Genomic DNA, 27552 nt, shown 5'->3' with positions numbered 1-27552 from the left:
AATCTGTTGCAAGGTAATACTGTTGATTTGGTAGTTGTGAAGTGTACTGTGCCCCCTCATGCAAGGTTTTACATTTCTTTTTAAATTAAAAGTATTTACCAATCTACCGACCATTTAAAAAAAAATCAAAATGTTTAAAAAATAAAAATAAAAATAAAAATGTTTATTCGGGTAAAATTACATACATAGAAGATGAGTTACAAACAATGTTGGATTTACAGATAGAGCCAGTACATACAATATCTAAAGCCACTAATACGCACAGCGTTTCGGGCAAGGTGTGGAAAAAACCTTGCTTAAACTCAGTTAATACTAATTGAGATTAAAGTATAAATTGTATTGAAAAAAAGGAAAAAAAGGTGGGTGGGGGGGGGGGGAACGTGGCAGAAATCAGCAATTATACAACTTGATCAACAAACAGTATTGTTTGAAAATAGCAAGACATGGGTTGACATTTAGGGGGTAAGGTAGGTTACATGGAGTTTATTAGGTAGTACTTAGTTTTTCTCTTAAACTGGTTGAGAGAGGTGCAGCCTTTGACATGATTGGGAAGGTCATTCTACATTCTGGGTTCTTTTGATTTGTAGAGCATTTCTAGTTTGGTTAAGGTGCACTCTTGGAATATCAAATAGGCATTTGTTTCTGGTGTGGTGCCCATGGGTTCTGTTACAACGTTCGAGGTCAGGATTGACATTACAATTCAGAGTTTTAAATATGTAAGAGTACACATGAGGGGATGTGCAGTGACTTAATATCTAACATATTCAAAATTTAAGTAAAGGTACCGAGTGCTGTCTGGGGCCAGAGTTTGATATTGTTCTAATAGCAGCTTTGTGTTGAGTAATTAGAGGACTAATTAGAAGAATTATTTGTTTAGTAAAACAATAAAAGTACCTCAAAATCTTACCACATAATCCATAGACTTGACAAATATTAGTTCTAATTAGTTTAAATTCAGTACTGATGGTAAATTTATTTAGATTTGGCCTTTGCTTTTCTCTCATCCTCTATAATCTGATGGAGATTCTCTAGATCACTCTTGACATTACGGAATAGGATGGAAGAAGCACAAATAAGTCCACCCCACACAGCGCCATTAAAACCACAGCAACATACATCCTGTCCTGTTAAGTAAAGCCCTACAACAAAGAAAAGAAATGAATTAATAAAAATTTGATTGTATCTGAAGTACCTCCTCAAAAGACATAGAGTACTTGTACAGTACAATTACTGCTTGTATTATGCATTATGTTTCTTGTAGATATAATCAGTGCAGTGCAAACTATGTGCATTAGAGAATGTTTCATATAACTTACCTGGAATATCAGTTTGTGGTCTGAGTATTGCATTATTCCGAAGGGAGAATCTTTCTATAGTATGAGCCAGCCCACAGATCTCGCCACGTGGTGAACCCAAATAATGTCGATTGGATAACGGAGTGCCAATGTTTACGTAGTCAATATGGTCCTGGAAAAAAAAGTAATTTTATTTATTTATATAGAAGGAGGTACAATGAGTTGTGGAAGTACATTTATTAGTGATTAGGTGGTAAGTTTTGCAAAACCACTAACAAGTATAGTGTTTCTGGAAGGTCCTTAAATTATCAGACATTTAAAATAATGAAGTGCCATTACTGGTGGCAGTGGTGTATCTCCCGATGACGGGGGCGAGAGGAGCGACCTTTCCCAGCAGCACTTCCCGATGGGCGGCAAAATACTATACTGTATTGTATACACTGTATACCACTGTACTGTTAGGTGGTCAATGTAAAAAAACAGCGTTGAATGTAATGAAATGCCATTTTCTAGGTGAGACCCGGAGGCTCCCCAGAGATATACCGGGCTGATGTGTATATATTAGACCGTGGCAACAGTCAATCGGTGGAGTCCTAAGCCTATTGGGGACCAGAACCAGAACCTGCCCCCCCCCCACACACTTCAAGAGAGGCACGAGGAGCAATGGCCTATAGATACCCATGTGATTGCAAGCAGTCTGTTTGGCATCTACTAGGTCAGGCACCCAGAAAGGTAGGAATTTCAAAACAAACAACAGCTGGTTAAAAATTGCAACCGAAAGCCGAATTACCAAGCAGAACTCCCCAATCGTAAACAAGTAAACAATCATGACGGCCGAGACTAAACTCGCAGGTGGGACACCATCAACGAAGCCACCTGATCACCATACAAGTGGTGATAAACCCACCTCAAAAAGACAGACCAGATGCAAAGAAGGGAAGGGAACTATCAGGGGGAAGCGCCAAGCCATTACGACTATATTGCACTGGGAAGAGGTCAGGATAAGGATTTGGGATGGGACGGGGATGGTAAGGAATGATGCCCAACCACTTGGACCATATGTGAAGAGCGGAAGAGAAGATCGAACTAGCCACGTACTGGATTGGGTCAATCTGCTGAAAGAGGCGGAGCCGCGGGAAGACCCTCGGATGCGGACACGGAGCAAGCAGCGCCTGAAACCTGAGCTGGGCCGGCCACCAAGGGCCCAACAGGATTACCCTCCCCTAGTAAGTCTCCAAGCATGCCAGGACTTGGAGCAACAACCGAACCAGTGGGAAGAGGTACAGGTAACCCCACATCGACCAGTCCAGGTGAAAGGCATTGACCCCAACGGCCTCGCAGTCGGGGAAGGGCGCTGTATATACCGGAAGACGTCTCGACCAAGCTTGATGTGAAGAGTCCACGTCCGGGCGCCCGAACGTCCGGCAGAGCCAGCGGAACAAGTCGGTGTCGACCGTCCATTCTGTGGACAGGGGAAATGAAACAGGACAGGCCGTCCGCCAGTAAGTTGGACACTCTCTGGACATAAACCAGTAGGAGAGCCGAACCCCGAGAACTCAGCAGATGAGTCACCTGAAGCGACCAGCCCCAAAGAGCCAAGGACCGCATCGAACCCCTGTGGTTCAGACAATGAACCTCAGGGAAGCACTCCAAATGGAGCCGGATCGTCGATCCGCGAGCGATTAACCCTCTGAAGTTAATACCACACCGCTATGAACTCCCGCACCATGCTGTGAACCCGACGGAAGGACGGACCCCACCGACCCTGGCCGGCCTGGTGAGCACTGGTAACAAAGCCCCAGCCAAGAGACGAGGCATCTGTGAACACATCGAGCGAGGGCTTGAGTAGGCGCTATGGCCCATGGTGACCCGACTCGACGGTTAGACCAGCACGGAAAAATTCAGACTCCTGCACATTTGCTCGAACAATCGACACATGACCCGGGTGCCATCCAAAAGCAGCTGAAGGCAGGACTGCAGCAACGCAGAGAGAGAGAGAGAGAGAGAGAGAGAGAGAGAGAGAGAGAGAGAGAGAGAGAGAGAGAGAGAGAGAGAGAGAGAGAGAGAGAGAGAGAGAGAGAGAGAGAGAGAGAGAGAGAGAGAGAGAGAGAGAGAGAGAGAGAGAGAGAGAGAGAGAGAGAGAGAGAGAGAGAGAGAGAGAGAGAGAGAGAGAGAGAGAGAGAGAGAGAGAGAGAGAGAGAGAGAGAGAGAGAGAGAGAGAGAGAGAGAGAGAGAGAGAGAGAGAGAGAAGAGAGAGAGAGAGAGAGAGAGAGAGAGAGAGAGAGAGAGAGAGAGAGAGAGAGAGAGAGAGAGAGAGAGAGAGAGAGAGAGAGAGAGAGAGAGAGAGAGAGAGAGAGAGAGAGAGAGAGAGAGAGAGAGAGAGAGAGAGAGAGAGAGAGAGAGAGAGAGAGAGAGAGAGAGAGAGAGAGAGAGAGAGAGAGAGAGAGAGAGAGAGAGAGAGAGAGAGAGAGAGAGAGAGAGAGAGAGAGAGAGAGAGAGAGAGAGAGAGAGAGAGAGAGAGAGAGAGAGAGAGAGAGAGAGAGAGAGAGAGAGAGAGAGAGAGAGAGAGAGAGAGAGAGAGAGAGAGAGAGAGAGAGAGAGAGAGAGAGAGAGAGAGAGAGAGAGAGAGAGAGAGAGAGAGAGAGAGAGAGAGAGAGAGAGAGAGAGAGAGAGAGAGAGAGAGAGAGAGAGAGAGAGAGAGAGAGAGAGAGAGAGAGAGAGAGAGAGAGAGAGAGAGAGAGAGAGAGAGAGAGAGAGAGAGAGAGAGAGAGAGAGAGAGAGAGAGAGAGAGAGAGAGAGAGAGAGAGAGAGAGAGAGAGAGAGAGAGAGAGAGAGAGAGAGAGAGAGAGAGAGAGAGAGAGAGAGAGAGAGAGAGAGAGAGAGAGAGAGAGAGAGAGAGAGAGAGAGAGAGAGAGAGAGAGAGAGAGAGAGAGAGAGAGAGAGAGAGAGAGAGAGAGAGAGAGAGAGAGAGAGAGAGAGAGAGAGAGAGAGAGAGAGAGAGAGAGAGAGAGAGAGAGAGAGAGAGAGAGAGAGAGAGAGAGAGAGAGAGAGAGAGAGAGAGAGAGAGAGAGAGAGAGAGAGAGAGAGAGAGAGAGAGAGAGAGAGAGAGAGAGAGAGAGAGAGAGAGAGAGAGAGAGAGAGAGAGAGAGAGAGAGAGAGAGAGAGAGAGAGAGAGAGAGAGAGAGAGAGAGAGAGAGAGAGAGAGAGAGAGAGAGAGAGAGAGAGAGAGAGAGAGAGAGAGAGAGAGAGAGAGAGAGAGAGAGAGAGAGAGAGAGAGAGAGAGAGAGAGAGAGAGAGAGAGAGAGAGAGAGAGAGAGAGAGAGAGAGAGAGAGAGAGAGAGAGAGAGAGAGAGAGAGAGAGAGAGAGAGAGAGAGAGAGAGAGAGAGAGAGAGAGAGAGAGAGAGAGAGAGAGAGAGAGAGAGAGAGAGAGAGAGAGAGAGAGAGAGAGAGAGAGAGAGAGAGAGAGAGAGAGAGAGAGAGAGAGAGAGAGAGAGAGAGAGAGAGAGAGAGAGAGAGAGAGAGAGAGAGAGAGAGAGAGAGAGAGAGAGAGAGAGAGAGAGAGAGAGAGAGAGAGAGAGAGAGAGAGAGAGAGAGAGAGAGAGAGAGAGAGAGAGAGAGAGAGAGAGAGAGAGAGAGAGAGAGAGGACAGACAGGACAGACAGGACAGACAGGACAGACAAGACAGACAAGACAGACAAGACAGACAAGACAGACAAGACAGACAAGACAGGCAGACAGACAGGCAAGGTAAGCCAGAACCCAAACCGCTACCAGTGGCAAACGGGTCACCAGTGTGAAGCTTTGTATCTCACAAGGCTGTTACCAAGCAAGGGAGAAAGAGAAGGAAGGCTGACTGGGGCCCCAGTGACCTGGGTAGCCACCTGGAGGAAGTCTGGTGCATCACAAGTAGGGTGTTTATATCACAGCAATGATCAATTTGTTATCAGAGGGTACCTATCTTTCTTCATGTAGTGGTTTGTTTTGTCGTGCTTATGCTTTTTTGGTCGGGTTTTCTGTTTTGGATTGATCTCTTATCCCCAAGCTGCCTTTAGCTCGTAGAGATCCAGATTCTGGTCTTTATATTCACGGTTGGCAAGGGCGAGTCTCAAAGACCCCTGGTGCATTTCTCTAAGGCTTGGCTGGACCAACTGTGTGTTATGTATGCTATGATGCAACATGTAACATGCATACCCTGATTGACGGATACAGCTCACAGGCTTTTTCAAGAGCCTTGTGGCCAAGAGTATTCTTCAAAGATTCATATTCATCGCCACGCTTCATAACAGGTTTATTTTCCCATTCTTCCATCCAATGATATGGAATCAGTGTAACTAAGGCCATAGTTGTCTTGCCTGAAAAATAAATGACTAATATAAGCACATTATTTTGGTAAAATAACAACTATTTTCGAATTCAATATTCAGAGAAATTATCTGCTATGGAACTTTATAATATAGTTTATTACATAAAGTATTTATTATTCTTACGATTGTACCCAACCTTGTGTTACGAACTAGTACTTTGCTATTTAGAACTATAACTCGATACACGTTTCATTATCACCACCACACTATTAATATTATACTGTATATAGAAATTATGTTCTCTTAAATTACTCCAATTTCTCGTGTACTTCAGTCTTTAGTTTTATTTCTTTGTTTAATATTGACTGTTCACCTTGTAACTTAAAATTTACTAAGTTTTGATAAGCTTTAAGACTTGACTGAAATGTTATGAGTATTATTGTCTTTGTCAGAATGCACTGTATTACCAGAGTCAGACTAAATCTATGCAAATGCCATGCAAATAAAACAACCCATCATCCTGAAATGATAATATTTATAGTAACTATTTGGTCAAAAATATCAATATGGATAGAGCACTTCATGTGCTCTTTGTGATTAGAAGGATTCAGAGCTCTTAAACTCTGAAACATTAAGCTCTTAAACATTAATGTTTAAATAAAGTACAGTATGTATTTTATTGAGAAAAGGACGGAAAAATTTGTACATTTGTAGATTTCTGAAACTTATACGTTTAAGTTTGATATGAAAGTTTTTTTTTATACAGTAAATGGTTTTTAAAAATCAAGGGGCTGCCTTTACCCACCCAGTGGGCCCAATATCCAAGAGTGGCATTGATTCAATGATATCAGCGTTTATTCAACATTCAACATAGATTTACCAGGGCTCTTGGATATTTTGCTCACCTGGTTAAACTCTCTTTTAGTAACACTTTCATGGCATAAGTTGAGCTTCACATGAGCTTAAACCACACACCAGAAGATGAGGAGATGACGACGTTTCAGTCCATCCTGAACCATTATCAAATCGATTGTGATAATGGACTTGATAATGTTTCGGTCCAGGACGGACCGAAACGTCGTCGTCGTCTCATCTTCTGATGTTTAGTTTAGTCATTATATCTTCAGCCACGTTATTGTGACTCATCGTCTGTATATGGGGTTCACATTTCCTACTTAGGTTCATCCTGCTTGAACTCTTTAAAAAAAAAAATCCCAAATCGTCTTCAGAGATTTATAAAGTTACAAATTCATTTTACATACCAGGAAATTTCTTTTTCCATTCCGGATCTTTAGTTGAGGGGAAGGAGAGGAACACATGAGGAACATCAGCATCAAGAACTTCTTCCCGGCTAAGATTCCAGTAATCCACAGTCACCTGCATCAATACAAATTGTAAAGCCAATAAAACTTTTGTTTGCTTATATGTTAAGATTTTGTTTGGTATTTCATGAATATTTTTGAGCAGTAATTAACAATACAGTACGTCAATTGAAATATATACACACTGTACTTGAGCACTATATAATGTTATAGAATTGTGGTGATGACAGTGTACAGTACTTCTTTCTTATAGGTATTTAGTTTTATGTTTGCAATTCTGATTTGCCTCACTGTCTGTTTATTATTTATTAATAAATTTATAAACAAAAAAGCGAGCCTATATGCAATTTTATATCAAGTGACACAGACTATTATGTGACACAATATATTGTACAGTAAAATTAGTTAATGATTATTTACCTTATCAATGTCACTACCAGTAAAAATCCAGGCATTCTTATTTTCCAGAATATCAAGTTCGTCAGCATCACGGTTTATCCCCACAAAGACGTACAAGGACCCAGGACCATGCTTTGCCGTCTGAACTATTGGCCAGAAACGAGATGAAGATGCAACCTCCAGTGGGAGGAGCCGCTCGAATGTGTTGTACACGCCTGGAAGAGAAATATATAAGATGCACAATCTCAAATTAATTTTGTTAATAGTTCATTTATCTACCTATTTATAGCACTGATGTATCATATTTTCCAGCACCTTTCTGTTTGATATCAGCCATATAATGTTGCTCATAATTAAGAATTGACAGTGACACATTAACCCTTCAGCTGCACATCACATGATGGGTACCTAAATACACACAGACTGCTCTTCCCATCATATGAAGTACAGCATTAGGGAACTGTCAAAGATTTAAAAGTCTTGCACATCCATAGGGCTCACAGTTGCTTCCTTAGGCCACCAATAACACTCCCCAATTAAAAAAAAGAATTCAGAGTCCATCACTTTCTTTCTAGAGATTAGTATAATAAAAAAAAAGGACCATATGTGGCAACATCTCCATCCAGTGTCTGAACTTGCAGGGCAGCCATAATAGAAGTCATATATAATAATAAAGAATATATATTTATATCTAATAAAGAACGCGATCTAAGGGTGATTTTGAATAGTATACTGTCACCAGAGGAACACAAAAAAAACATTGTGCGAGGAGCGTATGCGTCGCTTTCCAACTTCAGACTCTTGTATATAAATAAATAAATAAATAAATAAATAAATAAATAAATAAATAAAATAACAAGACTGAATAACCTTATTTTGGGTACACACCTGCATCAGAGATGATAAAAGGAGCTGTCACATTCACCAGTTGGTTCCCTTTCTTCACCTCTACTCCACATGCTTGACCTTTTCCATCAATAATAATCTTGGTTACCTATAAAAAATGAAAAATATTTTGCCGAAATATCCATGTGCATCTCATTTGTAAATTACATTTAATCTAGTACAGTCTTCATGATTACAGGCTTGAGAAAAAAAAACAGTGTTGAATGAAAATGCCATTTTCTGGGTGAGTCCCGGAGGCTCCCCGGAGCCATACCGGGCTGATATGCATATATTAGACCGTGTCATCAGTCAGTTCGATTGGAGTTCTTAGTCTATCGGGAACCACGAATCTAGACAACTGGCTGCGACCCAATGCGAAGCCAATGCCAATAAGAAAAGAACCTTAGAAAAACAATCCTGAACCGAAGGGTGTCACCACAAACCGAGGAGTAGAGAGAAAAGAGAGCACCTGGTCCAACAACCAGGACGGCTCAGGCGGCGCATGAGCAGGCTGGATGTGAAACAACACACGAGAAAGCGTGGGGAACGGAGCAGAGGCGACATCCATCCCGAACGCAAGCAGAAGCGGTTCCACCAGCGTCACGCGATATGAGACGACAGTATTCGGCATAAGATGACGGTCCTGAAATAGCCAAGGGAGAGAAAGGACAAAACAACCTTATCAGAAATCAAAGACAACTTACGAAGAGACAAAAATTTACCAAAGGACCACCAGGAAAACTCATACTACCGCCGTAACGAAACACGCAGGAGGGACACCATCAACGAAGCCACCTGATCACTATACAAGTGGTGATAAACCAGTGTCAGAAAGATCAGAGGAGAGGTTCAAACCAGCCACTTACCGGACCGATCTGCTGAAAGAGGCAGAGCCGCGGAAAGAACCCCGGGTTTGGACACCAAGCAAGCACCGCCTGAAACCAAGGCTGGGCCGGCCACCAAGTGGCCAGCATGACTACTCTCCCTCTGGTAAGTCTTTAACCGAGCCAGAACCCGAAGCAAAAGCTGGACTGGGGAGGAAGAGGTACAGGTAACCTTACCTCGACCAATCCTGCCGAAAGGCATCAACCCCGATGGCCTCGAAGTCGGAGGAAGGTCGCTACATATACCGGGAGACCCCACATATATCAGAAGATGCCTCGACCACGCCAACGCGAACGGGCGCCCACCGATGGGCGCCCGTTCATCCAGCAGAGCCAACTGAAGGAGTCGGTGTCGACCCCAAAATTCATTTAATAATACTTTAATAATAATAATTCATTGTGCCGGGGGACAGGAATCCAGAGTATTCATACACGTTATGCTTATATCGAGGTCCTCGCCGTCCCCTCCCTCCAAGGTTGAATTACTGGCCCCGCCCAGGATGACAGTGACAGAGGGTGTGTGGATAATTGTACTGACAGTTTACATTTGGTCAAGTTTACATCAGCAGGTAATGCAAATTCCCAGAAATACTAATAGCCGAGTCTAAGCCAAGCGGTACTAACATTTAGGATCTCAGAAATACTGTACAGAAACCAATTCAGAAATACATATAAAAATAAGCTTAGAAATATAACAAAGGAATCAAGTATACAACTTACCCTAGCACGAACAAGAACCTTGCCACCAGCAGCCTCAATCACTGGAATAATATTAAAAGGAATTTCTGATGCTCCTCCAACAGGGTATGAACTACCTGAAATATGAATACAACAATTCCGAGTTATTAAGGTTATTTGGGGATAAAATAAACCAATTTAATATCAGGTAAATATTGTGGCCCAAATATTCACTAAGCCAGCACATTGTAATGTTCACACTAGTGCAGGTCAGTCCTACAAATACCCAGAACCAAGTTAATTGAAAAGGATTTTATATATAATATTAATATAATAATATATTCAGCAGATATACAAAGGAACATATTAGAAACCAGATATTCATTGATAGCAGCAAATTTAAACAAAATATCATAGTCTTATGAGAAGTAATATTGTTCTGTACTCTTGATAAGTTATTAGTTTTGTTAAATCTTCTTGTAATTTTTCTTTCCAAGATTAACGCCTGCACTATGCATAGTGCCTTAATGTGCTCGATTGAGGGTGTGTATAGCGCCGTTTATTGGTACAGTACAGTATAGTGAATGATTCAAAACTCCTGCGCGTACATGGGACTGACATCCTGTTTCTCAGGGCTCCAGTAAACAGATGCCATCTTGAAAAAAATCGTCTGCATCCCTCCTGGCTGTAAGAGCCTCAGTACTACTAAAGCAACCAATGAACCAGTGTAACCAATGAACCACTGGGGAGCAGTCTGAATGGAGCCGGATCGTGGATCCGCAAGCGATGCGCACCCTCTGAAGCTAATGCCACTCCGCTGCAAACTCCTGCACCATGCTGTGAGCCCGACGGAAGGACGTACCCCACCGATCCTGGCCGGCCTGATGAGCACTGGCCATAAAACCCCAGCCGAGAGACGACGCATTCGTAAACACATCGAACGAGGGCTGGGGTAGGCGCCACGGCACAGAACCCCGAAAACCTGAAGAGGAAGCACCCAACGCAAGGCCCCCGGGATCTGAACCCAGCGATCGCGAGAGCGGCGTAGGAAGGAACCAGAACAGCCGGCGAAGCCAGATCTGACCCGACGGGTAGACCAGCGCGGCGATGTTCAGACTCCCGCACAGCTACTCGAGCAACGGACGAGTGACCCGGGTGCCCTCCAAAAACCCGGGTGTCTGGCGGAACTGCAGCTGCAGAAACGCTGCAGGAGGGGGAGACAAGAAAGCGGGCCAAGAGTCCCATGCAAGATTCAGCCAAGTTCGAACCTGAGAGGGAACCCGAACCCGGTGAGCTGAGAAAGAACCAAATCCCTGGCGAGCAGACACGCGGACTGGCTGAGCGCCCAGACCAGCCAGTCATCGAGTTAAGCCTGAACTGAACAGACCCCTAACAGACGCAAACAGGTCACCATGACCCAGGTAAGGTGTGGTCTGGGCAACATACTTCAGCCACGTTATTGTGACTCCTCGCCTGCAAGGCGTGTAAACACGTGAGGTGCCAGAGGCAAGCCGAATAGAAAGCAACGAAAGCGGTAAGCCTGCCGCCCCATGACAAAACCAAGCCAGTCCTTGAACCCCAGATAAATAGGGATATTGCACTACGCATCCCGGAGGTCCAGGGACACCATCCAAGTGCCCGGCTCCAAAAGTAGCTGGACCTGGGACAGAGTGGTCATCCGAAAGAAGGGGCAAAAGACCCAAGGGGTCAGATGGGACAAGTCCAGAATGAACCTGAGGTTCGCAGGGTCCAGTTTTGGAACTGGAAACAGACGGAAACCCCACCTGTGGGATGCAATCGTTTCGACCACGCCCCAAGCGAACACACCACGATGACCCAACAGAGCGCAGGGGAAGAGGCCTGTCCCGCCAGCCCCGAACTCCCGGAAGGAGGAGGAGCAGCCACCCAACGCCACCCCAGGCCGGAAGAAACGAACCGAAACGCCCACGAATCGTGGGACCAGGCGAGAGCAAACAGTGCGAGCCTCCCCTCCATCAACGGGGCGAACCGCTAAAGAGCTGACGACCCTCACAAATAAAATACAGTTAAAACGTATATTCAGTGCTGGAAAATATATGGAAACAACAGTGTGTTAAATGTTGAAAAACAGCCTGGAAATTTATAAGATATAGAAATGAACTAGTGGAGAATACAAGTGTGTAACATTATTGGAATCGGAAGGTTGGACACAGATGCGCTAACGGACTCGTGGACGCTGTTGTGGGCAGGACGAAGAGTAGGCCGGTCTTGTACTCCCCTAGTTGTGTTTGCGGGGGCTGAGCTTTGGCTCTCTGGTCCCGCCTCTCATCTGTCAATCTTCTGGTGTACAGATTCCTGAGCTTCTCGAGCTCTATCATATCTACATTTGAAACTGTGTATGGAGTCAGCCTCCACCACATCACTTCCTAGTGCATTCCATTTACTAACTACTGTGGCACTGAAAAAGTTCTTTCTAATGTCTCTGTGGCTCATTTGGGTACTCGGCTTCCACCTGTGTCCCCTTGTGCGTGTACCACCCGCGTTAAATAATCCATCCTTGTCTACCCTGTCAATTTCCCTGAAGATTTTGTATGTGGTGATCATGTCTCCCTGAGCTCTTCTGTCTTCCAGCTATGTGAGGTGCAGTTCATACAGTCTTTCCTCATAACTAATGCCTCTTAGTTCTAGGACTAGCCTAGTGGCATACCTCTGAACCTTTTCCAGCTTCGTCTTGTGCTTGACAAGGTACGGGCTCCATGCTGGGGCCGCATACTCCAGGATTTGGCTTTACATATGTGATATACAGGGTTCTGAAGGGTTCCTTAAACAGGTTTCTGAAGGCAGTTCTGATGTGTGACGGGCGACAGTCTCCTACAATAACGATAAGTGCATTATTCTCATACATGCTATATCCGTGCTCCTTCTCTGTGTATAGGTGGTGTTTTGTGTTATTTTGATTCATTCACTCAGATTTCTGTGACACGTGGTCTATACCCAATCAACCATGGTCCCTATTTGTAAAGTGTTTAAGGGCCAGGATATTGTGTATGGTTAAACCCATGTTTCCTTTATAGCCCATCAAGGAAGTGTAGAATAGCGTAGTGACTAAGTCCCAGTTTGTATTGATCCAATATATTCAATGCTTCCCTAAGGCTTATGTTTGCTGAAAAGTATCCCTCTTAATCTCAACAATCTAATATAACAGAGTGAGTGCCCCGTATTTATTCAGTGTAAAATAATCCTGTGTTGCTCAATAGAACCTAGTTGTGAAATTGTGCTCCAAGGTGTATCTCTCGTCCTTTGTAAAATGAGGTTTATTTTCGGTCAAGCGTTTTGTGATGTATATATATATATATATATATATATATATATATATATATATATATATATATATATATATATATATATATATATATATATATATATATATATATATATATATATATTCCTACCATTATTTATAAGAAAGTAAGAACTGGTTTGTTAGTTGTACTCTAGAGTACGGCTTTCAAGCCCATACCTTATATTACAAAATATTAACAGGAATTGACCAAATCGACAAAGAGTAATTCCTGAAACCAGCAACTTCACAAGAGGACACAGACTACACACACACTAAGGAAACAAAAATGCCAAAAAATATTAGAAAGTTTTCTTTTGCAAACAGAGTGGTAGACGGTTGGAACAAGCTAATTGAGGTGGTTTGAGGCCAAAACCGTCAGTAGTTTCATAGCATTATACAACAGAGCTTCTGTTGTATAAGACGGGACACCACGAGCGTAGCTCTCATCCTGTAACTACACTTAGGTAATTACACATACAAAAATATATACACACACGCAAATAATCAAATTCACTTTCACAGAGTGGTCGATGGTTGGAACAAATTAAGTGAGAAGGTGGTGGAGGCCAAAACCATCAGTAGTTTCAAATCGTTATATGACAAAGAGTAGTGGGAAGACGGGACACCGCGAGAGTAACTCATCCTGTAATTGCACTTAGGTAATTACACTCACACACATATATGAAGAGGCTTCCTGCTCCTGACAAAATTAATTTATTAATTATGATCACCATATCTTCCAAATTATATAGTGCAATATCACATAGAACCAGCACTGTCACTTTAAAAATTAAAGTACTCAATATTAATGTAGTGTACATAATTATTGGCAACACTAAAAAAAAATAATTACCCTCCGAGAAGTGTTTGTACAGGTACATTAACACGGGGAAGCCAGTCATGCTCGGGGGCGCAGCAAAGTCACCAAAACCATAGGAGAGGATATCACGCAGCTCCTGATTCTTCGTCAGTCCCTACAGGTAAAGGTAAAATAACAAGTTTCATTGACACAATCAGCATTATTATTATCATAATCACTATCGTCCCCTCCTCTATCTACTATCATGATCACCTGCTCTCTCTTGATCTTTAGCTTTGAATATTTGTACTGTTCTGTCTTTCTTAAGTCCTTTGTCTCTTAATACTCTCTCTTTTTTTTCCTGTTTTACTGTGAGGTCTGGTCTAAAAGATCTTCCAGATCTTTTAGTTTATATGCACTGTTGAGTATCCTCCTATCTTCAAAATTTGCAATTGTTATGCGTACCAGAATTGCTTTAGGCTTACCTAACCTCCCTGAATTGAATCAGCACGGAACAGATAACTAACATGCCAGTGAAAAGAGTCCAATATGCAAATGACTAACTATACCTAACAATACGAGCCCAATTCACAATAAAATAAAACGTTTTAAGACCAAAACATATCATTTAAGGATTATTGTAACGAGGTCTTGATCTAGCCGGGCACCAGCTGACAGGAAAAACCAAGATGAATTTAATTTGGGCAGTTCATGCTATTCTTTTGAGATGTACTAGGTCTGACATCTAGCAGCAGTTGAAGGTAGCAGCCATGCAGGCCATCTTGAAGTCAGCAGAACATTACTTAGCATTTTCCTTGATATTGAGTGGTGTTTAGAGGAAGATTAATTCTATTGTATTGAAAATGAATGAACCTTCTGGAATCCACATCGCGTGGAGACATTTGGAAAGATCTCTGATGAACTATGGTGTAAATGTTGATCTGACATGGCTGTGCCTGTTTCAGTTAGTGGTAAGAGCTAAATACTGCCTAAAACAACACCTTTATAGTAAAGATCATGGATATGAATCCTGGTATAGTCCTGGCAACTGATGACAAAGTGCACAACTGAGAAATGGCTTAAATTCTTTCATCGTGTGCAGAAGAGTGCAAAATCTCTAACACTAAGTGTACTTTCCTGGTTAAAGTAAAAAAGTACTTTCTCATTGAGTCTCACTATAATCATGAAATAACTTAGGAAAGTATAAATACATATGGTTCAGCTAAGAAAGAATAGTCTTGCTAGACTGAGGGTTGGGCACAATTACATATATGAACACAATAACAATAACAACTTTCTCGCACATATTTCTCAACGTGAATTGTTCACACACAATAGTGCCGCCAGATGGTGCTTACATACCCATATAACATCCTTGCACGACTTGTTTTCCCACTCGTAGAAATTGGTAAAACACTTGAGAAGTCCAGTAACTCTCATCAGCCATACTGCCCACAGTGGAATAAACTTCACAAATGCTGACGTTAAAACTCCTGGATAAACCTCATCCATCATCTTGAAGAATCTGACAAAATTGATCAAGAAATACAATAGGGCAAAATAATATCGTTTTATTATACTTAAAAGTTTAATTTATATAATTAAATATAATAATATAGTAATGGAATATAATATAATAATAATAATGGAAATATAATTAACTTTCCCTATTTAGGGGAAAGTTAATTATATTTCTTGCCTGTGGCTGTGAATTGCTGAAAAAGTGGACTCGCTAGAGTGAGTACCTCAGAAGAAGGGCACACAGGGAAGGAGCCCTGAGTGTTGTGCTAGAGGGACGACTCACTGTCATAGAAAATTGGAGGTTTTTGTGGTGTCCCGAGTGAAAGTGACACGACATAAGAAGAGAAAGTTCACTTTCTCTTCTTCTAATACACTTTGTCTCACAACGAAGGTCTGGATTCTATCTGAGAATATTCTCTTAGGTGGCTGAGCGGACAGAACACTGGACGCGTGATCCTGTGGTCCTGGGTTCGATCTCGGGCGCCGGAGAGAAACGATGGGCATAGTTTCTTTCACCTTGATGCCCCTGTTACCTAGCAGTAAGTAGGTACTTGGGAGTTAGTCAGCTGTCACGGGCTGCTTCCTGGGGGTCGCGGACCGAGCCGCGGGGACACTAAAAAAGCCCCGAAATCATCTCAAGATAACAAGATAGGTTACTCGTCACTGAACTGCTCCTTAGCCACTTTTCCAGTTTTGTCATCAATGTGGAAATGCTTCTCGCTAAATGCCTGAAAGTGCGTTGGAAGTCCATAGATGCAAGTTCAATCCCATCATGGTACAACCGGAAGTACGAGTGCCCGGTGAGTCCCGGGAGAAAGTAAGTGCCCTGGGAGTCTGGAGGGAGGGGAGTGCCTGGGGAATAAGAAGCCAGCGGCTAGTCAAAAAATCTCCCTAGAATTTTTCAAGCTGAAATTTGATCTAAAATATTGCCTTGATATTTACAGTTTTGCAGGTACACTGTTCTATGGGTTTATTACCCAATAGATAAAAAAAACAACTTGCATTTTGGCCCACTTTATGGCTTGTTGCGCTCGAGGTTGTTATTACTTGTATGTGTTACATTTGCCCTCAGGTTTGGATTAATATATTCTACTTTGTTCGGTACTGTATAGGTCTTAATATAATCAGACTTGTCATGTCGTGTTGTTCTAAAGCCCTCAGCCATTCATGGAATGAGAGAATACTTTGTTTTGGAATAATTTGTCAGTCTTTGTTCATCTTTCTCCAAATCAGATACAGTATATTCTTTTGAAGGCGAAGTTTTCACACTTGGAGGCAGTAGTCCAGATGGGAGTGTACTGGATATTTGTACAGCTGAATAACTACTTATCTCCATTAAGTCAAAGGCTCATTTGATAATTAATTTTTTTTTACCACCTACTTTTTGAACAACTTTCAATGGTTCATATCTCCTTTTCTTCCTCAGTCTGTTGTATTGTAATGCTGTTGATATGATAGCTGTGATGTGTATTGCTTTACCCTACATGTAAGGTTATACATTTTTAAATGTTAAATATCAAATGACGGTCATCTGACCATTGGTGGCGTTCGAGTAAACTGCTTTGCAAGGCCTCAGTTTGGGTACAACTATCAAGACTATTACAATATTCTTTGTTTTATCACCAGGGCTGGCTATTAAATCAATTTTTTATCATAAATATTTTCATTTTAATGCATATTTACAAATAATTATCGACTTTTCCATTTAAAACATCCTCGTACATTAAATAACATATTAAACTGTAAGTAGCTTATCAAGACTAACTTGCTTAGCTCAGTTTTAGGGGTTCAGTTCCTGAGGCCATTATATGCCTCCTTAACCTTTCCACTACCACCCACAGGATGGGTATTGGGTGCATAACAAGAATGCATATCAACCTAGCGTCAGGTATCGGCGTGAGGTTATCACGTGTGTGTCAGGGATCAATACATAGAATCAATGGCTGCCCGAAACGCTTTGCGTAATAGTGGCTTTAGGCATTGTATGTACTAGCTCTATCTATTAATCCAACAAACTTTGTAAAATCTCTTGTATGTATGTACCTTACCTAAATAAACATTTATTTTATTATTTATAATAGCGAGAGGCGCGCTGCATGGCGAACGCTGTCAAACATTTACCCGGCGCATCACGCAATACAAACATGGCGGGGCGGCTGCAGGCGTAACCCGCACGCTCATTGGCTGACGCTCCAGCGGCCGGTGTCGGGTGCATAACAAATGAACTAAAATCATCTCTTGTGCGAAATATACAACAATCCTAAAAATAACATCAGAGAACTCCATACATACTTGTCAATATTTTTCGCTTCTTCTGGGAATGTTTTCTTGAGATATTCCTCCCATCTGCCATTGCCACTGAACACTGGATATTTGCGTGGCTCTTTACCTTTCTCAGCAAATACCACATCATCATAGTCATCACCTGGTAATAGAACACTAAATGTGTTACACTGAAATTAAGTTTACATTATTCCTACTGTACTAAGTTGTAATATTTATATCAATACCTTGTTTGAGTGAATTACACTGAATTTGGCGAGCCGGAAAGAATTGGCAAATGGAAAATGAAAAATGTTCTTTGTGAATCAAAATATTGGGTTTGCTTTATCAAGCCCTCTCTGTAGAGAGAGCCTAACCACCTAATTAAAAACTGCATTGAACATATTGAAATGCTTCTTTCTGGCAAAATGTAACAAATTCAATTCATGCCAAGCCCCTAGATATCATATGTAAGCCTCCCAATAACCATAGAACAATACTTGGCCTCTGTAAAGAGGCAGAAGGAGCAGAACATCGTAGAGCACCCTAAGAAGGAAACGTCTTCCAGGAAGGTGGATGAATCAATGCAGGGGCTGAAGTACAAACAACAGCAAAGTACACAAAGCATAGAAAATGGAAGTGTCGAAGCTTTGATATTCATTATCCACTTGGTGGTGAAGCAATTCTCATAAAATAATAATTCATTGTGTCAGGGAACAGGAAGCCAAAGTATTCATACACGTTAGGCTTTTATGGAGGTTCCCCACCCCACCCCCAAGGTCGAATTACTGTCCCCACCCAGGATGCAACCCCACAACAACAAGCTGACTCCTGGTTACCTACTCAATGCTAAGTGAATAGGTGCATTAGATGAAAAGAAATGTGCCCAACCATTTCTGTCCCGCCTGGGATTCGAAACCAGAATTCTCAATAGGCGTCGAGAACGAACCTGACTACCTGGACCCTCCCGGTAGCACAGTACCGATGATATTTGTACTATCTTCCCACCATCATGGGACTGCACCGTTTTTTTCCTCATTCCACAAAACTTGAATCCTCAGTCACGTACCCAGGAAAATTGAAAACTGAAGCCCTGGAATGCTGTTAGAGGGGATCCCAAGAAGCCACCAAGGACCGTCCAAAAAGAGATCTTTCATAACATTGAATGCTGTTTTTTGTGAAGGGTTTTTAATAGTGGCTCCTTGGTGCTATGTGGTTTCTTAAAGTTGTACAATAAGATGGTTTGCATCTAACAGGTCGCATCAGCCATGGAGTTTTATAGGCCTACCAAGGGCCAGCACCAGAACCTGGTCCCCCTCAGAGAAGTAGGAAGTGGTGACATTTCGCCACCTCACCAGGAAAGACAACCAGAAATTCGGCGAGTGAAAAGAAATCACCAATGGAGTCAAGAGAGAACGAAACCTTGAGAAACTTGCCTAATAGGCTCTCGCCTATGTAAACACATGACCGAATAATCTCGAAACTAGTTAGAGCGAGTTCATCCCACCTTCCCCACTTGTTGGGGGGGGGGGGGGCGGGGCTAGTGCTCACTGCCTACTAGGACCTGACTTGTCAGTTCTGGAGCTGATGTAAACACCCATCTGGAAGAGAGATGAGGGGAGGGGAGTGTGATCAAGGAGCCTCATTCAATGCCGGTTTTCTGAGGGAAGGAGGGTACCCTTTGTGGGTCCCTGAAGTTAACTACCCACGGAGAAGAAAAAACACGAGAACTTACCAGTGAGGAGGGAGCATTGCAGGAGTCAAGAGAAGGAGACCACGGATGAGACACTCAACCCAAGGCCACACAAAGGCGCTGAAGCCTGGGAACATTCACCAAATACTGGGTCACCATAACCCTGTTAGACTTTCCAAAAATCCCCGCACCTGAATATTAGCCCAGAACATATTTGAAAAACAGCCGAAAAAGTGGCATACTTCTTATTATGCTACACTTGATACCTATGATATTGATGGATCATAGATGGGTCTTGATACTACTTGATACTACTGCAGATGATCTGCAAAATATAAGCCTTGGAACAAGGAACCAAGGAAACAGGCTCAACCCACAAAACAACCAACACAGCAGAATCGGTGCCATGAAGGCAGCGGTGGAGAACCACCACCGGACACAACACATGATGCAACCCCAGTCGAACCAACCATGCATCAATAACCAAAAGATCCCTCCAACCAACTCTTTCTTTGTCAGAAAAGGAGCTGGCTGCAAATGAACAAAACACCCACCAGGGCCAAAAGTACAAAAACCATGCCTCTGGACGAGAGCATTAAGCTCCTCAACCCAATATCCAGAAGCAAGAGAAACCAAAAACAATGCCATGGTGGAGGAATTGTGAAGAAAGAATGTGTCCTACTAGGACACATTCTTTTGAATACAAAATGAATTTAATTGAATTTAATTGAAAACAAAGCGAGACACAGGCTGCAAAATGGTGCCGAGGTAGAATCAACACCGAATGCAAGCTGAAGCAGCTCCACCAGTGCCACCAGAAGAGGAATACTGGTGGAACAGCATCACAAATGCCACATGTTTACCATGTGGTAAACTTCGAAGTTCGGTGCCATGGCACCTTCCTCCTCCCTCACTCGATGTTTACATGGATGCCTCTTCTGTCGCTTGGGGCTTTGTAACCAGCACTCACCAGTCCGGCCAAGGACGTTGGCGGCTGTCCATGGGTCTTTGAAGAGCTCTTTGGTCCATTGTTTTTATTATTTAGCAAAATTAGGTCCGTGGTTTTTTGGGGCTAGTCACTTCGAGTAGCTCTTCTGCCCAGTTCTCGGGGTTTAACTCTCCGCACCGTTCACATTCAGGGAGTGTCCAACATCTTGGCAGATGGGCTGTCTCACTTTGTTCCCCTTTCCCCAGAGTGGACGGTCGATACCGATTCCTTCCTTTGGCTTTGCCGGACGTACGGGCGCCTGGAGATGGATCTCTTCACGTCAGCGTGGTCTCGGCATCTTCCTGCTTATGTGGTGCCATTCCCCGGCTACGAGGCTCTTGAGGTAGATGCTTTTTGACAGGACTGGTCGAGGTTGGGGTTCCTGTACATCTTTCCCCCGGTCCAGCTGTTGTTCTAGGTTCTTGCTCTGCTGAAATTCTTCTGAGGGAGGGCGATTCTCCTGGCCTCATGGTGGCCGGCTCAGCCTTGATTTCAGGTACTGCTTGCTCGGTGTCCTAACCCGGGCGTTTTTCCCGGGTAGTTAGCTTCAGGGAGCCGAAGGGGCTCCCCCACAGAAAACCAGCGTTGAATTTAATGAAACACCAGTTTCTGGGTGAGCCCCGGAGGCTCCCTGACACCCTCCCTCTCTCCGGTTGGCAGTTTTCATCATTCAAGAACTGGAGGGTGGGTAACCCAGCTCGCCCAGGCCGGCTTCCTGTTTCCCCGTGCTTGAGGGGGTCGCGCCGGGGGTCTAGTAGGACGAAGTGTTGCTCGTTTATTTTATTTTCGGGGGAGTTCTTTTACACTCTTGAGGACGTAGATCACAATTTTCAACCAGACAATGGTCTGTTTTGTTTCACCTAACTGGGTGCCTTTGCTGGTCGATGGCAAGTATGACACTTTAAATAATAATAATAATAATAATAATAATAATAATAATAATAATAATAATAATAATAATAATAATAATAATAATAATAATAATAATAATAATAATAATAATTTATTTGCAAGGTACAATAGGTTGGTGAGAATACATAAGATAGCATAGCATTTCAGGCAGGTCCTTAATCTAACATATCAGGTAAGATGAAAAGGTACATTGTAGCAAGGTTTTATATCAACAAATAACTACAATATAAGTTGACAGAGGTGATTACACTTGCAAGGATATATGTCTTAAGTACTAATATTAGGGAAGTGGGTAGTACAAGATACAGTGAGAGTTTGAAGCACAAGGTAGGAAACTATGAGGATGAAATTAGGTACTTTTTGGTTTAACTTTTGAACAGGTTGGACAATTTTTAATTCATCAAGGAGCGAGTTCCATAGACTGGGTCCTTTTATTTGCATGGAGTGTTTGCACAGATTTAGTCTGACTGAGGATATCAAAGAGAAATGTGTTATTTAGAATGATATATTATTATTTATAAAGCTAATCCCAGCATTGGTTTTAAGTGATTGAATTATGGATATAATGTCTGTTGGGCTGACTAGTAAAAGGAGTCACGTTAGGATAGCTGCTTGTGAGACATGTAATAACATGTGTCTGGGTCTCTCGGATTTTTCTGGCAAGGTTAGCACTAATTGATGAAAAGAAGCTTTTGAATTCAGTTGCAATATCTAAGTCTGTTGCAAGTATCTAACCATCTTTCGAGTGCTTAAAATATTAAGAGCCAGATTAATAGAGGAGGGTAGGTTCTGGCTTGTGGTCCCCGGTAGGCACAAGAACTCTGGCTGATGACCCCAACTTATATATAGCACTATATCAGATTTATAGCTTCAAGGAGCCATCGGGGCTCACCAGAAACTGCCGTTTCATTACATTCAACGCTGTTTTTTTGTTATTCTTGTTTATTTTAAGTGTTAGCCTCATTAAGCCTTAAATTTACTTTCTTACCCAAAGTTATATTATGTTCCAGTCTTTTCTAAATTACTCCTTAGTATTTCCATTCTGCTATTAATGTAAATAAACTACTTTACAGTTGCGAGAACTACTCCATAATGTAATAGTCTATGCCTATCATCAATAAGTTTCACCTTTTCACAGAGTTTACCCTCTTCGCACTTAAAAAAAACTATTTAAAAAAATAAATTGGACAAAATTTAAAGTTTTGCCCGAAACGTTTTGCATAATAGTGGCTTCATTAGTTTGTGCAACTCCTGATCTCACACTGTGCATTACTCCTATGTTCTTTGCACACACATTCTCTTGAATAAAAATTTGAATTTAAATGTGAATTTATACCGGTTTTATTGGCTCAAGAACTGAAAAAGCTGCTAACATGGAATGGATAATATGGTGCAGATATTTTTCTGAGTTCTCACATTTAGCTGCTGCAGCTGCATGCAAGATCCCATTGTATTACATGGCATTTTGTAATGATCTTCGACATGGATTGCGCAGCAAGGCAGGGTCAACATATAATTAGATATGTTTATTAAACAATATTGAATAAGTTTTAAAAATTTATACAGTACTGTACTATATTACAAACTGTAACTTACGCATTGGTGCCCATTCCAGTTGACCATTTGTGATCTGATCAACATATGTCTTGCATATGGTCTGGGTAGCCATCTCGCCAACATAGTGGATGCCAACATCAAACTCGTAGCCTTTTTCTATATATGTGTGGCAACAACCACCAGCCTGGGACAGAAGGTTAGAACAATTCAATATTATCATCATACCAATTTCCATTTTATTACATATACACTTTCAGTACAGTCAACTAAGTTTTATATAGTGATGCTTTCAAAGGCACTTCATGTTAAAGTAATGTGCATAAAATTGAGTTAAGAATCATTAAGAAAAGGTAGGATATATTTTAGAACGAAGAGGTTGGTTTTAAGTGAGTGAATTACGGCTATAATGTCTGTAGGGCTCACTGGTAAAAGGAGTTGAGATTTTTCTAGCAAGGTTAACACTAATTGATGAAAAGAAGCTATTCAGTTGCCGTTTCAAGGTCTGTTGCAAGTGTATTTGTAAGTGTGAAACCATCTTCTCTTGAGGTTATCTTGAGATGATTTCGGGGCTTTAATGTCCCCGCGGCCCGGTCCTCGACCAGGCCTCCACCCCCAGGAAGCAGCCCGTGACAGCTGACTAACACCCAGGTACCTATTTTACTGCTAGGTAACAGGGGCATAGAGTGAAAGAAACTCTGCCCATTGTTTCTCGCCTGCGCCCGGGATCGAACCCGGGACCACAGGATCACAAGTCCAGCGTGCTGTCCGCTCGGCCGACCGGCTCCCTTGAAGCTCCACCATCCTTGAAGAGTTTTATTTGCTTGTTATTTAGCAACAGCAAGCAACATGTTGCTTGTTGGTAAGATCCTAGGATATTAGAGATGGCTCCATGACGCTATCAAACTGACATGTGCCATATTAGTTTGGTGCCATCAGTCCTTGGAGTTCGAGAGTCTGCCGGAGGCCACAACCAGAACCTGGCCCCCTCAGAGAGGCGCAGGGAGCAATAGCCATACGAGCTCTCTACATTTAGAGTTTGTCATTTCTGCCATCGACCGGGGAGGGCACCCGGAGAAGTAGGCTTCCGATTACAAGAGGTAGGTACCCATTACAAGAGGTAGGCACCCATTACAAGAGGTAGGCACCCATTACAAGAGGTAGGCACCCAATACAAAACTAATTGGTTAAAATTGCAATCTACGTCTAAGTAGAGGCCCAGAACTCCCCAATAGAAAACAGTGAAACAAGCAACACGTCATCCAACTAGCGCACCTGCTCGTTAGCGCCTAACTCTCCCCCTGACAGGGGTGGGGGGGGGGGGGGGGGGGTGCAGAACAAACATATCAATTGTGACACTAGCTCTCCACATGTCAGTTGTTTAATTTAGAAACTACTTGTGGTCAGTCTCGAGCCCATTGATGATGTGACGACGCTTATTGAATTTTGTAACTAGCTCATCAAGATTGAAACTTGTTTAGCTAAATGAATTGTGGGGTTCAGTCCCTGAGCCTATTATGTTCCTTTGTAACCCTTTCCACTACCGCCCACAACATGGGTATGGGGTGCATAATAAATGACCTAAACTGACCTGTAGATGAGCAGAGCTAAAATGTTTTATTGATTAATGAATTATACGTACTTTATAAGACAACTGATAACAGAATCTTACCTGATCATGTTGTTCCAGAACTAAAACTTTTTTTCCAGACTTTGCCATGAGTGCCGCTACAGACAGTCCCCCAACCCCACTCCCTATCACAATGGCATCCAAATTCTCTGGAACTTTGTCTAGACTGAAACCTGAAAATAAAATATAACTATTTAATATTTATATAAGAGAGTATATAAAATAATATATAAATATATATATATATATATATATATATATATACATATATATATATATATATATATATATATATATATATATATATATATAACTGAAAACTCACACCCCAGAAGTGACTCGAACCCATACTCCCAGAAGCAACGCAACTGGTATGTACAAGACGCCTTAATCCACTTGACCATCACGACCGGACATAATGAGGTGATAGCCGAGGCTATTTGAACCACCCCACCGCCGGCACTCGGATAGTTATCTTGGGCATAGCATTTTACCAAATCACCTCATTCTTTGGGGCACACGTGAGGAACACAAATGCAAACAAGCCTGAATGGTCCCCAGGACAATATGCAACTGAAAACTCACACCCCAGAAGTGACTCGAACCCATACTCCCAGAAGCAACGCAACTGGTATGTACAAGACGCCTTAATCCAGTTGCGCCTTACATACCAGTTGCGTTGTTATATATATATATATATATATATATATATATATATATATATATATATATATATATATATATATATATATATATATATATATATAATCAAATACATAAATAAATCTGCAGATCATGTCAAATCACCGCAAACTTGCAAACCATGCTGCATGCCTGACAAAGGAGACTCGCCAAATGATCCTGGGAAGCCTCATGAGTGGACTCTACCCCCCCCCCCCCCATCCTACCCCTCCAAAATGGCCGAAGAGATTACTAGAGAACCAAATGCCACCATAAGGCCACCAGAGACCGCACCTGATTTTCCTTTCACTGCCATAGGGTCTGAGTCTTTTTATTGTGGTTTATTTCCTGGATAGGGTGATCATGGAGCCTCTGTTCTTTGCTCCTTTGTGAGGGGAACCAGGTTTTGGCCTGTGGTCTCCAGTAGGCTTTGTGACAAGTCTGGTGCGACTAGAAATGCACGAAGTTAACTAGGCAGCTAGCAACAGGGAGCCACCATGGAGTCCTCCCAGAAAGATCCCTTAATGTCTGCCCCAAATATAATGAAGGGTACAGGAATAAGTTAAAGGAATACCAATGCAGAAAGAATATCAAACATTTTCTTCAGTAATAATCGTTATATTCATTCTTTTTATTCATAAACGTTATGAAGTCATTATACTTGTATGTACAAAATGTGCAATTCTTGTACTTCTGGTGTGAAACCTCAAAAAAATTTGTCCTGTACAGTACAGAGTAAAGCCACCTACATTTTCAGATCTGGAATATTTCAAAATCCAGGTGACCGGTTATAATTACAGTAAACGGTATTGCGCCTCCGCGCCAGCCGGCCTGGCGCATGGGGGAGTGCTTCGCCGGTCCTTTCTCCCCCCCCCCTCGCTAATTATCCGGCATAACTTAATTGAATGTTTCAACTCGTATATGCTTGCCACGTTTCGTTTAATCTGGATCTTTGTACGCATGTATACATACTCATCATGCATACTCTGTGTTTCTGTGTGAATGTAGCTCGTCTCAGCATTTGCACTAATGTAATTTTAAGGCACATATGTGACTGGGTAATTATAAAGTAATTAGTTAATTATTTAGTATTACTTGTGCATAGGCGTTTGGCATCCTTCGTCATTATTGTTAAGTGCACTATATATATTTCTCGAATGAATTCTCTAACCTTATATACTTTAGTTCCGTACTAGTATGTTCGGGTGCATGTGCCCCTATTAACGTAAAATAGGTATGCAAGTGTAGTTATTAAGGCCGCTGAACATGTATCCTTTTCACATGCACACCATAGGCTGCAACTCGCAGTTGCAATTTTCTAGCAACTGCAGTGCCAACTTTCCAGCAACCGTGAAGCTGCAATAAATTCCAACAGCTTCAGTTGCAAATTATTAGCAACTGCAGTTGCACAACATTTCATGCAACTTGCAGTTGCAAATATTTTATAAATTAATAAAAAGTTATACCGCCTATAGTGTTTGTTTTCACCCGACGCATAAAACTGAGCATTAAGGAACATTTTATAATGACTACAGTATTAACAAACGAAATAACATTACAATAAACACAGATACTAACCTTGCTTAAGAACAGCATCTCGTTGCTTTTGATCCGTAACTTTGGCCTTGACTTCGGTACACGTGTTTTTCTCAAATGGGTTTGGCGAGCAGATTAAGGACATAATGAACTCTATAACCTTTTCCCGAAACCAAAGCAATAATGCTAGCAGTATTATCAGAAGTGAAATTAATTCCATTTCAGCTCTGGAAAAAACAGAAAACATTTTAGTTGTAAATACAGTACTTGTGCAAGTTACAAAACAGTACTATTATCACTAATACAGAACAGTAAGTAGCTTTCAATATCCTTGAAATACCAAGAATTTTAATACATAAAATACCAGCATTGAATGTAATGAAATGCCAACTTCCGGCGAGCTCTGTAGGCTCCCTGAAGCTATCACACTGATAGATTACCATACTACTAAGTACCATCACTCGGAGAGTTCTTATTTGTCTACAGGGGACCACGCGCCAAAACCTGGCACCCATCAGAGGGGCGCAGGGAGTGGTGGCCTATGAACACTTTACATTTAAAATTTATCATGTTTGCCACCACCAGGGAAGGAACTCTGAAAGTCGGTGAAAAAAACCAGACTACTACATGGTTAAAACCAAGACCACAACCTCAAAAACTGCCAAAAGGACTCCCTGTAACTACGAAAACAAAACCAAAATTTCGTGAAACTAGGAGGAGCTAGTTTGCCCCCACACCTTCCTTCCTTTCCCCCATGCCCGGAGGAAGGAGGGAGACGGATCAGGTCAACCGGCCCATACTACCCCTCAGTTCTTATGATGGAAAACGCTGACTCCCAGGGAATAGGAGGGTGTCGGGAGCCTCCGGCCCTCACCCAGAAATTGGA

At 42.3% G+C, this 27552-nt stretch overlaps 1 protein-coding gene across 1 annotated transcript; it reads right to left on the bottom strand.

Moving 5' to 3' along the window:
- Nucleotides 1-205: 205 nt before the first annotated feature.
- Nucleotides 206-26889, bottom strand: LOC123773737 (all-trans-retinol 13,14-reductase-like). The gene is made up of 13 exons (XM_069321922.1): nt 26709-26889; nt 24492-24622; nt 22862-23006; nt 17703-17835; nt 15252-15414; nt 13944-14064; nt 9811-9905; nt 8210-8315; nt 7343-7536; nt 6863-6977; nt 5488-5648; nt 1317-1467; nt 206-1139 (listed from the first exon to the last, which is right to left on the bottom strand). The coding sequence occupies exons 1-13, from the start codon at nt 26884-26886 to the stop codon at nt 973-975; spliced, it is 1860 nt and encodes a 619-aa protein (XP_069178023.1). The 5' UTR covers nt 26887-26889; the 3' UTR covers nt 206-972.
- Between the last annotated feature and the right edge of the window lie 663 nt (nt 26890-27552).

This window comes from Procambarus clarkii, chromosome 10, assembly GCF_040958095.1.
Source record: "Procambarus clarkii isolate CNS0578487 chromosome 10, FALCON_Pclarkii_2.0, whole genome shotgun sequence".
NCBI lineage: Eukaryota > Metazoa > Arthropoda > Malacostraca > Decapoda > Cambaridae > Procambarus > Procambarus clarkii.
Note: the sequence above shows the minus strand (reverse complement) of the source record. Positions and strands in the feature narration are given on the sequence as shown.

Bases quoted from the DNA above. Each gene is read 5' to 3' on its own strand.
- LOC123773737 (XM_069321922.1), bottom strand. From the start codon at position 26,886: ATGGAATTAATTTCACTTCTGATAATACTGCTAGCATTATTGCTTTGG. The intron at 8,316-9,810 runs GTAAGTTGTATA...CATTTTTTATAG, and splicing joins AGGTTCTTGTTCGTGCTAGG to GTAACCAAGATTATTATTGA. The intron at 1,468-5,487 runs GTATGCATGTTA...TTTTTTTTCCAG, and splicing joins AGCTGTATCCGTCAATCAGG to GACCATATTGACTACGTAAA.